The sequence below is a fragment of the Natator depressus genome, chromosome 4 (assembly GCF_965152275.1).
Source record: "Natator depressus isolate rNatDep1 chromosome 4, rNatDep2.hap1, whole genome shotgun sequence".
In the NCBI taxonomy this organism is placed as follows: domain Eukaryota; kingdom Metazoa; phylum Chordata; order Testudines; family Cheloniidae; genus Natator; species Natator depressus.
The window spans coordinates 38,695,431-38,708,025 of record NC_134237.1 but is presented as its reverse complement, the minus strand read 5'-3'; the positions used below and the strand labels follow the sequence as shown (position 1 = coordinate 38,708,025).

Sequence of the window (12,595 nt, the reverse complement as noted above, 5' to 3'; positions counted from 1 at the left end):
ACTGAAGCTGAGGTTCCTGCACGATATAGGAAGGGGGAGGAATAGGAATATAATGCAGGAACCTTAGCTACAGTAAATGGATGTCTCTCCATCAGAGTCAGTAGAGCTGTGCTGATTTATGGCAGCTGAAGAGCTGCCCCATAACTTTTGAAAATTAATTTGTCTATTGGGTGTGTCCACTAAAATATCTTCAAGATACTTTTTATTTGTTCTAGAACAGTGTTTCCCAAACTTGGGATGCCGCTTGTTCAGGGAAAGCCCCTGGCGGGCCCGGCCGGTTTGTTTACCTGCCGCGTCCGCAGGTTTGGCCGATCGCAGCTCCCACTGGCCGCAGTTCACTGTGCCCGGCCAACGGGGGCTGCGGGAAGCGGCATGGGCCGAGGGACGTACCAGCCACCGCTTCCCGCAGCCCTCATTGGTCTGGAGCGACGAACCGTGGCCAGTGGGAGCCGCGATCAGCTGAACCTGCGGATGCGGCAGGTAAACAAACTGGCCCGGCCCGCCCGGGGCTTTCCCTGCACAAGTGGCATCCCAAGTTTGGGAAACACTGTTCTAGAATATGATTCTTTTTGATGCTTGCATCTTCAGGTAATAGTTTTATATCCAAAGCTCTTGTCACAAAGCTTAATTCATTCAGGAGTTCTGAGAAGTAGCTTTTTGTCAAGGAGCATGCTATTATAATCTTCTTGTCACAAAAGTGCACGTTGGTGTGGATTTGTTTCAAGATTTTTTTTTTTTTAAATAAATCCATTAGAAATATAAAGCCTCTTTGGAAGTGTTAAGCTATTGCCTGTTGGGAATCTGACAGAGTTATTTGATATTTTTTTTCCTTTGGTCTGAGTCAGTAAAGTTTGTTTCTTTTCTAAATCTCAGACCAAAACTGAAGGATCACTTCCTTTGTGCTTATCAAACAATGAGGATGAACAGCTACAGAAAATGTTAACAAATAACAGCTGTTTTGTATTATTGCTCTTCTGTTAGGCGGATTTGGCAAACGCAATCTCATTTCTGTCCTATATCTGTCAGAAATTAGCCAAGATCTTTTTATAAACTGCTGTGGGATTTACAAAAGTATATTTGATTTTTTTTAAATAGGGTCCAAATACTGAAATCAAAACAGCTTGTAAAAACATGGCCTGATTTTCCTCCCAGATCAGTAGAACTCCTGCCTTACAATGGTGTAACTGAATGGAGAATGAGGGCCATAATTTTAAGTTGAGGGTAAATGTATGGGGGATGGGAACGTTATAATTGAGGGGATAGGTAATGAGAAAGTGGAGTTTATCATTTATAGGGTTGTGTTTCAAATATGACTCAATAAGTGACTGGAACTATTTATCTGATGGCTGTGGAACAGCATACATGATTGGCTTTGGACCATTTCCTAGTGGATGGGTGTCCACCTCATGCAAGCAAGCAAGCAAGCAAAAACACCATTGCACGAGACCTTAAATAACAATCATTGCTAGTTTTAGTAGGGAAGCTAAAGACTGAACAGTCATGGAAACTGAACTACTGTCACCCCTAGCAGTGCCTTTAGAACAAAGCCAAGGAACATTTTGTGAAACATTTTAGGCCAGGTCTGTACTACAAAGGTTTGTTGCTTTGTTTGTAGCTATCTTAGTGGCGTGAAAAAACCATGCCCCCAGCCAACATAGTTATGCTGGCAAAGCCCCTGTGTAGACACAATTATTCTGGCAGAAGAGTGCTTCTATCAGCTTAGCTAATTTGTTTGGGGAAGTGGTTTAGCTACTCTGATAAGAAAAACTTCTCCTGTTGGCATACGCTGTGTCTACATTAGGGAGCTCTGCTAGTACAGCTGAACCAGCAATAGCATTTCTAGTGTAGGTAAAGGGTTAGAGAAGATTGCATCGCTGCTGCCCATGCTGTATTTGATTTGTGTTGTGAATAAAGGACTTCAGTGTCTGTGTTGCATTAAACACACTTAAAACCAACTTCACCAAAAAAGGACATTCCACATTCCAGAGAAGTAGGTTGCATCATGGAATGGGCCACCCAAATACCCCAAGAACCTGCTTCAATCTGGCAATAAAACTCCCTCTGGCTGTGCACCCTTAGTCGTTACTTACCCTGTATTTGTAGTGTGGAGTGGTATCATTAAACAGTGACAACCCATACTCAATGGCGGCGACCACATTCTTAAAGAAATCTTTCTTGAACTCCTTCTTCTGGCCTTCAAACAGCCCCCAAGCCTCTCCAAGCTCATCATCAGAAGCAAGCTCCTCACAGACCAGGACACACCTGCACTCAAAGCTGCAGCAGACCCTGCCAGAACAACAGATACGAAACCTGCAGACATTTCTCCACTGTTACAATGATCAACAACCCACCTGTCTGCAAAGACACACCTTTCATGGTTCCTAAGCATGCTTAGCGCAATATGTGGTATCCCCACCAAAGGCCCTAGTACAACTAAATGGGTGAAACCAGTCAATCACTATGCTCTTGAATGAACTCTTTCCCAGAAAAATAAGACAAACACTTTTCACAAAACAGTCACTCCATACCTGACCTCACAGACTTCATCCTCAAAAGGAAACCTGCACAACACCTTCAGAAGATGAGCCTGGGAGCTTAAATTCATAACTTTGCTAGACATTAAAAATCATGGACTGAATAGAGACACTGGATTTACAGCTTATGAGAACAGTCTATGACCCACTAACAAACCTGCACCCCTCCCTGGGTGCCATTTTATTTTTCCCTTCTTTTCCCTGTGACTGAAGCGGTGTTAATGGGCCACTTCACTTTACATGGTTCTTGAAATACATGTTAACTACTTATGCTAAACAGTCTGTTCCACTCTGAGGGCTAGTCTACACTGGCGGTGCTAAAGCGCTGCCATGGCAGCGCTTTAACATGCCTTGTGTGGTCGCGGTGCAAAAAAATACCTCCACGGGGGGTGAAGCTCCCAGCAGTGGGGCACTTTACAGCACTGAAACTTGCAGCGCTCAGGGGAGTGTTTTTTCACACCCCGAGCGAGAAAGTTGCAGCGCTGTAAATTGCCAGTGTAGACAAGCCCTGAGTCTGAGTATGTTTCCCAGACCTGAAGAAAAGCTCTGTGTAAGCTTGAAAGCTTGTCTCTCTCACCATCAGAAGTTGGCTCAATAAAAGAGATTACCTCACCCACTTTTTAACAACTTTATAAATAAATGTTATACATAGAAACTTGGTGTAGCTTAGTACAGTATGTTCATCATTTTTACGTTACCTGCAGTACGAACAAGAAATAACATGTAAGAAGTTTTACCCAGAAGAATCAATACCAACCCAATGTTGCTGGGTGCCTAGCTCTTTTTTACATATAAATGATATGAGCTCATGCTTTATTTATCTTGTATAAAATCAGCTTTTTCTCAAAGTACAGGGGGCCTTTCAGTGGTTCTAAATTCAGCTGCTGTCAAGATTTGCTGGAGCACAAAACATGCTTATTCACAGCCAGTCAAAGTGCAGGAGTTGCACTTCTGAGGAGAAAAACGTCTCCCAGGCTGCAAAAAGAAAAAGATTTTATATGTTGTTAAAAAGAATATTGTAGACAGAAAAGTTTGGTATCATTTGTAATGCTTCTGGTGAAAGCTTTTTATCAGGCATGGTCTTGGCTCTGAAAATGTTGAAGAGCATGCATGTCAGAATAAAAAGCACTTAGCACAGCAGGGATCCTGAGGAGACTTGAATAAAGACAGTTAAGAAAGATGATCTATCATGAAAACATTAATATAAAGTACATGTAGAGTACAAAGAAAACACACACAATTCCTATCGACGACAGGACTCTGAATAGGCATAAAGGCCAGTCCTAGCTAATCTCAGCGCAGGATCAGATCCTAAAGTGACTGAGTTGTTTTGTTTAATTCTGATTGGTCTCCTATAGCTTATCAGTGTTAATGCTGATGGAAATTGAATTGAAGAATTTATGCTAGTGAAATGCTATTATACAAATATACATGGAATGGAAAAATAAAAGATGTGCAAAGAGCCAAAGACCTGTTGTTTAAACATTTGAAAGTTTACAGAAAACTTCCTGTAATATTTGTCCACTTCCAATAAACACCTTCACCTTGATGTTTTAGACTAGTAGGAAACTATTATCCTGTAATAATGTTTTATTCCAGAGATGGTGCTTTTCAAAGATTAGATCATCATTTTAATTATTATTTATTTATTTAGTATAGGTGTCAACCATCAAATAATTATTTGGATTGCCTGATTGAGCTGTATGTAGATTTTGTTGGACTTAATGTGTCACTCTTTCTAGTTTTGCTTTGTGGATGTGGATGATGATTATTTGTCTTTTCTGTAGAACAACAAGCCTCCAAACTCACCAGCCTATATCTTCATGATCGACGTGTCCTATAGTAACATCAAGAGTGGCCTTGTTAAACTCATATGTAATGAGCTGAAGACTGTGCTGGATAAACTTCCAAGGTAAAGAGATCACGGTGTGTTTTGTACAATTTTCCTCATCTCAGCAGCTCACTTGCTGAACAGAGAAAACAAAAAAAGCTTCAGAAAATATCAAAATTATAAGTTTTAGGACAATAATTGACAGATCACACTAGACTACATATTTAACATTGTTGACAGTTCTAAAATAGTTTGACTGGCATCGAGGCTTGCTTAACTCATGAAGGGTAAAGAGCAGTTATGCAAGTTAAAGATTTGGTTGGTTTTTATGGTTTTAGAAACTTGAATAAAGACAGTTAAGAAAAATGATCTATCATGAAAACATTAATATAAAGTACATGTAGAGTACAAAAAAAACCACACACAATTCCTGTCGCCACCAGGACTCTGAACAGGTATAAAGGCCTGTCCTAGCTAATATCAGTACATGATCAGATCCTAAATACTGTAATTAGATTTTTTTTAAAACACATTTTTGTCAAGAATTTTTTTTGTTGCTTTCATAAAGTTTTTAATTCCTTTAAGGGAATTATTATTAACATTATCCATATAAGGCAGTCTAACAAAATTTGCTGATTTTTTCCCCCCACATTTCAATGTATCTTTGCACTCAGCAGCTGTAGATAAAAGCTTTTGCAAGAAGATGAGATGAAATTATAATAGATATCACCCCCCTCATTAAAATTATTGTTGTTGTTGTTATCTATTATTATATGCATTTCTGAGATGCTAAAGGAATTGCTCTTTGCCTTTATTGTAAGGAGAAGGGATTGCTGTTATCCTGTGATGGCATGTGGATGGCCTAAGCTGGGTCCAGCAGACAGGCAATTAGCTCCGTGCCCATGCCTCTGGCAACCGTATCCCATGGGGGCAAGGTTTATGGTAATAAGGAAGTATATCTGCTGAGGGCAATTGGAGCTCAGGGCTTATGCCAGGCAGTCCTAATGAAATGGCTCACTGATAGGCAGGAGAAAGGGCAAGTGAAGCAGGTAAGGAGTAAGCCCAGATCCTCAAAAGTATTTAAGCACCTAAATGCCTGGAAGGATCTGGGGCTAGGTTACCCCAGGAGTCTCAGGAAAGGCAACTCCCATACCAAGTTAAAAGGGATTAGAGTTTTCTATAGCCTTATCAGGACCTCTGTTTTTCCCCTACTTGCTTAAAACTGTTCAACTAAAACTAAAATGTTCCAATTTGGGTGCTTAAAACCAGTCCCTCAAATGTATATTTAGGCACTGAAGTCTCTGGAACTTGTGGGTGCTCATCACTCTAAAAATCAGGCTCTGAATATTAGGAGTTAAACCCCTACCAGGCAGGCTCTAAAGAGAACTGTGATGTGTTTGAGCCATGTTAGTTAACGCTGTCTGCTTCCACATCCATGACTAATCTTTAGAATTGTGAGAGAGGAAACTGCAAAATTCACTATTGAGGTGATATGTGAAGAGTATCCTCGTATAGAATTGCCTAGATGCATGTGGCTTAAGGGTGTTTTGGTTAACTAGCTAATGTGTGCATCTCTTTTCCACACAGTAAAGGAATATATAAGTGGAGACTATTATTAATCCCTTGGCCTTGTCAAGATACTAAATGTTGGAATAGCCTTCTTGGTGGTTACCTCAGTAACTGTGTCTGAGTGGCAGGGTAGAATTAGAACCTTCCCTTCGGAAATGATTCATCTATCTAGGTGCAGTTTGCGAAGTTATTTCAAATAAGTCATAATGTAGCCCAGGAAGTAAAGACCATTGATTCATTTTTGATCAAAATAATCCTTTTATGATCCAGCTGTGTTTCCATGAGCCAAGAATGGCAGATTAACATTCTACACCGACATGAGAATCACAGATTGGAGAAAGGAAAAATGAGTATTTTTACATTTTAAATTAACTTCGTGAATCGCCATAGGCAATTCATTTTTAAGATATCTTGAAAACAGCGAGATCTGATAGGAAATACCATGTCAGGATTCTTTTATGTAGCTAATTTCTCTTTATTGCTTGACCCTCAACAAAGTAGGAATTGTAATAAAACACTGTTTTTATTTCACCTTTTCCCCCTGCTTGTGGGTACTGGATGTCCAGAGCGTAAGCATGGGCTCATCCAAAGGTCAGATCATGGGCTAGAGTCTCTGTTGGGATGACTCCACTGAAATCAGTGGGGTTATGCAAGCAGAAAAGTTGGCCTCAAAAATGATACACTTTGACTAGCGGCTGATTTGTAGAGAAAATATTTCTGTAGTAAGATAAGAGGGCTTTTTATTTAAACATTTATCTTTACAGTTGTTGTTCCACTTACTGTTAGGTAACACTGTTGTTATTTAATGACTGTATATACAGCAGGGACCAAGAGAACAAAACATACAGGGCCAATTAGTGGGAGCATGTACGTGTCCATGGGCAGGATTGTGTCCACAACCAAATGTTGACCGTGCAACGGTAGAAATAAAATAAGAATCTGTTTTTTTTTTTTAAAACAATGGACGAGTTTTTAAAAATATTCAACTGCAAACAATCAGGACCAAATCCTGACTCCTCTGAAGTCAAGGGGAGTTTTGCCATTGACTTCAAGTGGGAACAGGATTTTACTGTCACTGAAGGACAAATATTTTTCAGAGTATGGGTTCTCTATCTGGACATTGTGAACAGGTTTCGAGTTCTCATTTGCCAAAACCTTTTTTCTGTTGTAACATTTGGGTGGAGGAAGCTGAGACCTGATTTTCTGAAGAGTGGCATATTGGTTGTTTGTGATTTGCAGTAGGTCACAAAGAGTACATTTTACCCTGGTGTAGAGGAGCAGCCAGTGCCTTACTCAGGTCCTCATGATGGTGGTTTCCATCCTATCAATGTGCTTTTGAGGGGCCTCAGTACATCACAGATCAACTCGTAGACTATTGCAGACTGCCACAGAGAGAATCTGGCCAGTCTTTTCTGGACAGAGATGGTATCCAGCGAACAACTCATATTTGAAGGGTAAACCCGGGGCAATCTTCATTTATCTTGACAAATGAATTTTAATTTTATGACTAGCTGACAGAGTTCTTCTCTGAGATAAGTAGTTTATTTCCGTGGGTGAATAAAATACCTGTGGTTTTTATCATCATTCTTATCATAGGAAAGGGTAGGTAATGATGCTGTTCCTAGGCTGGTAGATTTTTTTTTTTAAAACAATTTTGCAAAACTGTTACATAGTATGATAACTTTTTAGCATACTGATATATGTACTGTAGTATATTTTATATACTTAAATTCCTAGTAACATGAGACTTTGCACAGCATTGGGCTATTAAATTTTTGCGGGGCATATGAGTGAAACCTCTGGGAGTTTGTTTGAGAATTACAGTATCTGGTTTGTGGATTAGTGACTTTCTATCATGTTAATTTGTTCCATGCACAAACAGCAATCATACACTTTCACACTGAATGACTTCTGTTGTAGATTGATTTTCCTGTTTCCCTTAATCTAAATAATCCGAGTCCTTTCACTGCAGCTTCTGAGTGTCTTGTGACTGTTAAAGAATATGTAGACATACAGCCCTGAGAGGTAGGGAAATGCTGTTATCCCCAGTTTACAGATGGGAAACTGAGGCACAGAGAGATTAAATGATTTGTCCAAGGTCACACAGGAAGTAGATAACTGAATTGAACCTGGATATCCCACATTTTGTTTTGTTTCTTTTTATTTTTTTAAGCAATGTTGTTGTGTTTTAATGGGGGAAAAGAATCAGACAAACGTTCTGACCGGCACTAGTAGTAATGTTGCTGCCCAGAGAGCTGTAGAGGTGCTATCTTCATAAGAATAAGGGCTGAATCTGCTGTTTACAAAATTCCCAGAAGAGGGACAGCTGTGAGATATGCAGTATGGCAACCCCATACCCGTTGTTGACCTGATAGGAGCAAACAACAAGCAGTATTGAACAGTTTACACGGTACATAACACAGCTATGGAGGGAATGAAAGTGGCTGTTAAACAGAAAGAAGAAACATGAGATTGACTCTCACAAGTCCCAAAGTACCATTAGATCACCAGAAGATGTTCCCAATAAGTGGAATTACTGTTCCATCAGTCATTAGCAGTAAGTATCATTGAACTTTAATCTGTTTCCAATAAAGCAGATTTTTCAACTAACTGGGTCTCCTTTTTAGATTATATGTGACTATTGCTCAGTTGATTCCATATTCGGGACTTGCCCTTTGGATGGGAGGCACATTTGATAAGATAGATTTAAAGAAACCAAACAAACAAACAAAAAGTTTATATCAATTAATTTAATTAGATTATATTAACTAGCACTAACACTAAGATTGGGACATTTCATCTTGATGTTGTTTGTTCTACCACACAGATGTTATCTACCAGCACCCTGGCATTTCAAACAACTCTTCTTATTGCAAAATAAATGTTACAAAATTATTTCCAGTTCTGTTTTATTTTTTCTCTCAGAGAAGAGCAAGAAGAGACCTCAGCTATTCGAGTTGGCTTTGTCACCTATAACAAAGTTCTCCATTTCTTTAACGTAAAGAGCAACCTAGCTCAGCCTCAGATGATGGTAGTATCGGATGTTGGAGAAGTCTTTGTTCCTTTGCTGGATGGTTTCCTTGTCAACTTTCAGGAATCACGATCTGTTGTGAACAAGTAAAGAACTAATTTTTCATTTTTGAATATGAATTGAATATTCTTCATTATTGCTTACAGCAAATAATGATCCTTCCAAAAAGTCAGCCAGAAATCTTGGAAGCAGAGAGATCACTACCTTGAAATAAACTGGATTATTTGTTTTTATCTGAAAGTCTTAGAGGCGAGCAAGCATTTAGAAAGCTTGTACCCTAGTTTTCCAGTTCTGAAACTCAGAAAAGAGCTATCAGCTGGCCTTTTCAAAGCTGAGATAGAAGGCAAAATTTACCCCATGTGTGAGAAAGAACACAATGTACCGGACATTGCTTACAGAACATTGGAAAAGGGATTGGAGGATTGTGTAGTACACTGCATGTATTTCACTCCACTGACATGTACGCTACAAGCTAACCATGATCTTATGTTCCTAGTACAGTTACTCCTCAAATTTAAGCTACTCTGCTTTTTTTATTTCAGTATCATGTGTGACTTGACATTATTTTATAATTAAATTTAAAAGTGTAAATTTTGTAAAATTTAAAATCCAGACAGTTTTATAGTGGCTGGAAACCTACAAATTTGCATTACTAAAATTCCTTTGAATTTTATTTTAATGGAAAGCAAGTTATTGTGTAAAAAGGCTTGATGTGTTACAGATTTTTAGGTATTAACACAAGTATTCTAACCAGCTGAAACACTTGATCCTTCTTGCCTTTCATAGCTTGTTGGACCAGATTCCAGAGATGTTTGCAGACACTAATGAGAGTGAGACTGTCTTTGCTCCTGTTATCCAGGCTGGCATGGAAGCACTAAAGGTTAGAACGTTCCTGTGTGTGTGAGAACAAAGTCTTTACTAGGATAAGCTACGAAAATTCACTTTGCTAATGACTTTGCCAAGTTCTCCCACAAATTGCAGTGGGAAACCAAAAGAAACCACTGATAGTTTCCAGAACTTAGATTCCATTATTGACCAGGACGAACGGGTGAATGATTGACAGACACCTGGGATGGGTTTCAGCAACAGGCCAGAGCTTTATTAATTATACCTTGGGGAGGGGCACTACATTGCCCGCCCCTGGTTCTCATGTACCAGGCATTTAATTGGGTCCAGTAAGAATTACTGGGCTTTTACCACAAACCAAACAACTCAGGTAGACCCTCCCCAGTCTATCTCAGGAACTCAGCTCAGTTGTGAAACTCTTCCGTCCATCACATCCTCCACAGAAGGGTGGTGGAGTAACCCACAGGGCTGGGTAGGGGAACCTCTGTCCACAAAATCTTCAGACGACTCCTCCACTCTGAGCACTAGGACCAATTGCGCATTCTCGAGGCTCATTTACCTCTGGGCGCTGGCCCTGTTAGCCTTTACCCGCACTGGACAACGGCTGAAGGTTGTGATGAGTCAATAGTCATAACAGTGTGATATGAACCTTGTATCCCACTATTTCTAACCCAGATGTACCTCCAGGTGGCTGCCAGAAAGGTGAACAAAAACAACCCACTGGACTACAAGCCAGTTTGGTCCAATGGAAAAAATTACTTCCTGACCCCCTAAAAACAAGGGGTCAGTGAGACCCCCACAGCATCATAAGCAGCACAACTATAAGTAGAAGGAGGGCAGGGCAGCTAACTGGACAGTTTTGAACAAGAGGCTTTTGAAAAGGTGGTTGCAGGGAACATAGCAGCCAGTCAGCTGGCCTTGCCTCTTTTGCCCAGCCAGTGACTAAGCAGAGAACCAAAGTGGGGGTTGAGGGAGGCAGTAGCCCCTGCCTCCTTCCCTACCACACATGTGTGTTGGACTTCTCTCATTCCCTGCTGGCCAGTCTGAAGACCTCCCCCCACTAAAGGCGGTAAGGGGGTATTCTAGCAGCACCTTCGAGCCACTATACTGAAATTTGGGTCGGTGTTTCCATTTTAATATCTATTTTCCGATTTTTGCTCACTGAGAGGCAAATGCAGACCCTAGTGCCCAGTCTGCATAGACTGGACACTTGAGAGAAGAAGGGGATCAGGCTGTGAAGCAGCTATGGAGGTTACTTCAGTCTGGAATCTTAAGTAATGTACTCTGGGCACTTACACAGCCCCCTTACCCTTATGTATACAGGGAGAATGAGAAGAGTCAATGCAGTGGTGGGACCCTCAGTCCTGCCCAGGCCCCAGCCCCAAGCGTACTCTTCTTTGTGTACAGAACCGCATTAGTTCCACTGAACAGGACACTACCATGGCTTTGCAGGAGAGGGCTGGATTTTCCTCTTAATCAACAAGTTTTAGTAGCTTGAATACATCTGAAGGTGAAATACCCTGGACACAGTGCATCTCCAGTGTTTTCCCCTGTGCCTGGTAAGTGCTAACACTGGCAATTAAAAGAATGCCACCAGGCTGCACTGTAGCTTTTACAGGGACAGAAAGCAACAGCTAGTGGTTTAAAATACAATCACTTTGATTATCTGTGAACTGTCTACAAATAAAGCACAAACCCACAAGATGATAATCTTCTTGCACTAAAAAAGGAGACTATTTCCTAGGCCTTTTTGAGCTATTAATTTAATAGCTCTTCTCATGAACTATTTTACAGTATCACAATGTATGTGTGCAAAGAAGATGTATTCATTTAATCTGTTCTTCTGTCAGGTCCTTTTTCTAATGGTATTTACTTTTAGTTTTAAAAAAGTAAAATTGCCATTCAGAACTATACAAGTTGTAATTCCCTCCGATGTTTGCAAAAAAAAAAAAGGGGAATGGCCCTGATATTAACCTGTAAAGAATAGTTACGAATAGTAACTGCTATTCGTAAGGCTTTTAATGCAAAGAGCACACATTCTATGTGCATATTAACAAGAGAACCATTCCAGTCTAAAAGGGAAAAAATAGGTTAAATTCATACTGGTGGAGATAAATTTTGGCCCAGTACATATATATAATTAAAACTTTCTAGCATATTTTCAATTCAGAGCAGCTTTAACCAAGAGCAATGCTAAAGTAAAAGGACTTTCTGATTTTTAATAATGTGATAAATAAGATGTTGCCATTAAGCTTCAATAAAAGATGTTTGTTCTAAAATAAATTGAGGAAATTGACATACACACATTTTCTTTTAAAAAAAGCCATATGTCTGAGTGAAATCCCAGCCCCACTGAAGTCATTAGGAGTTTTGCCATTGACTTCAGTGGCGCCAGGTTTTCACCCCAAGAATTTAAAAGTTTACATTGAAACTATCCACTCAGAATGCAGTTCTCTCATGTCAGTGGGACTGTCAAGGTTCAATTTTGAATTTCCCAGCTTTTCTCAAGGTGCCAACACCTTAATTTACTGAAACCTTGGTTTGTTTTTGTAAAGTGCATACACCCTTGGCTGTATGTAGTACATAGTCACTGGAATTGCAAGTATAATTTAGGTGTGCAGTCACACACATTCGTGTGTCTTTTTTTTTTTTTTTTTTAAATCAGGAACTTTAATATTTAAACAAATCACAAAAAGGGCCATTATAATTTTGGTTTCCACTCCAGTGGGCAGTCTCAGTAGAAAGATGAAGGATTTATCACTTCTGAATAGAAATGTCAATTAA

At 39.8% G+C, this 12,595-nt stretch overlaps 1 protein-coding gene across 2 annotated transcripts in view; it reads left to right on the top strand.

Moving 5' to 3' along the window:
* SEC24D (SEC24 homolog D, COPII coat complex component) overlaps nucleotides 1-12,595 on the top strand; it is a 93,842-nt gene that overhangs the window by 64,609 nt on the left and 16,638 nt on the right. For both annotated transcript variants that reach the window (XM_074950797.1, XM_074950798.1), the window contains 3 exons: nucleotides 4,322-4,446; nucleotides 8,860-9,051; nucleotides 9,752-9,845. In XM_074950797.1, coding sequence (XP_074806898.1) covers nucleotides 4,322-4,446; nucleotides 8,860-9,051; nucleotides 9,752-9,845 — 411 coding nt within the window. The remainder of the gene's footprint in view (nucleotides 1-4,321; nucleotides 4,447-8,859; nucleotides 9,052-9,751; nucleotides 9,846-12,595) is intronic.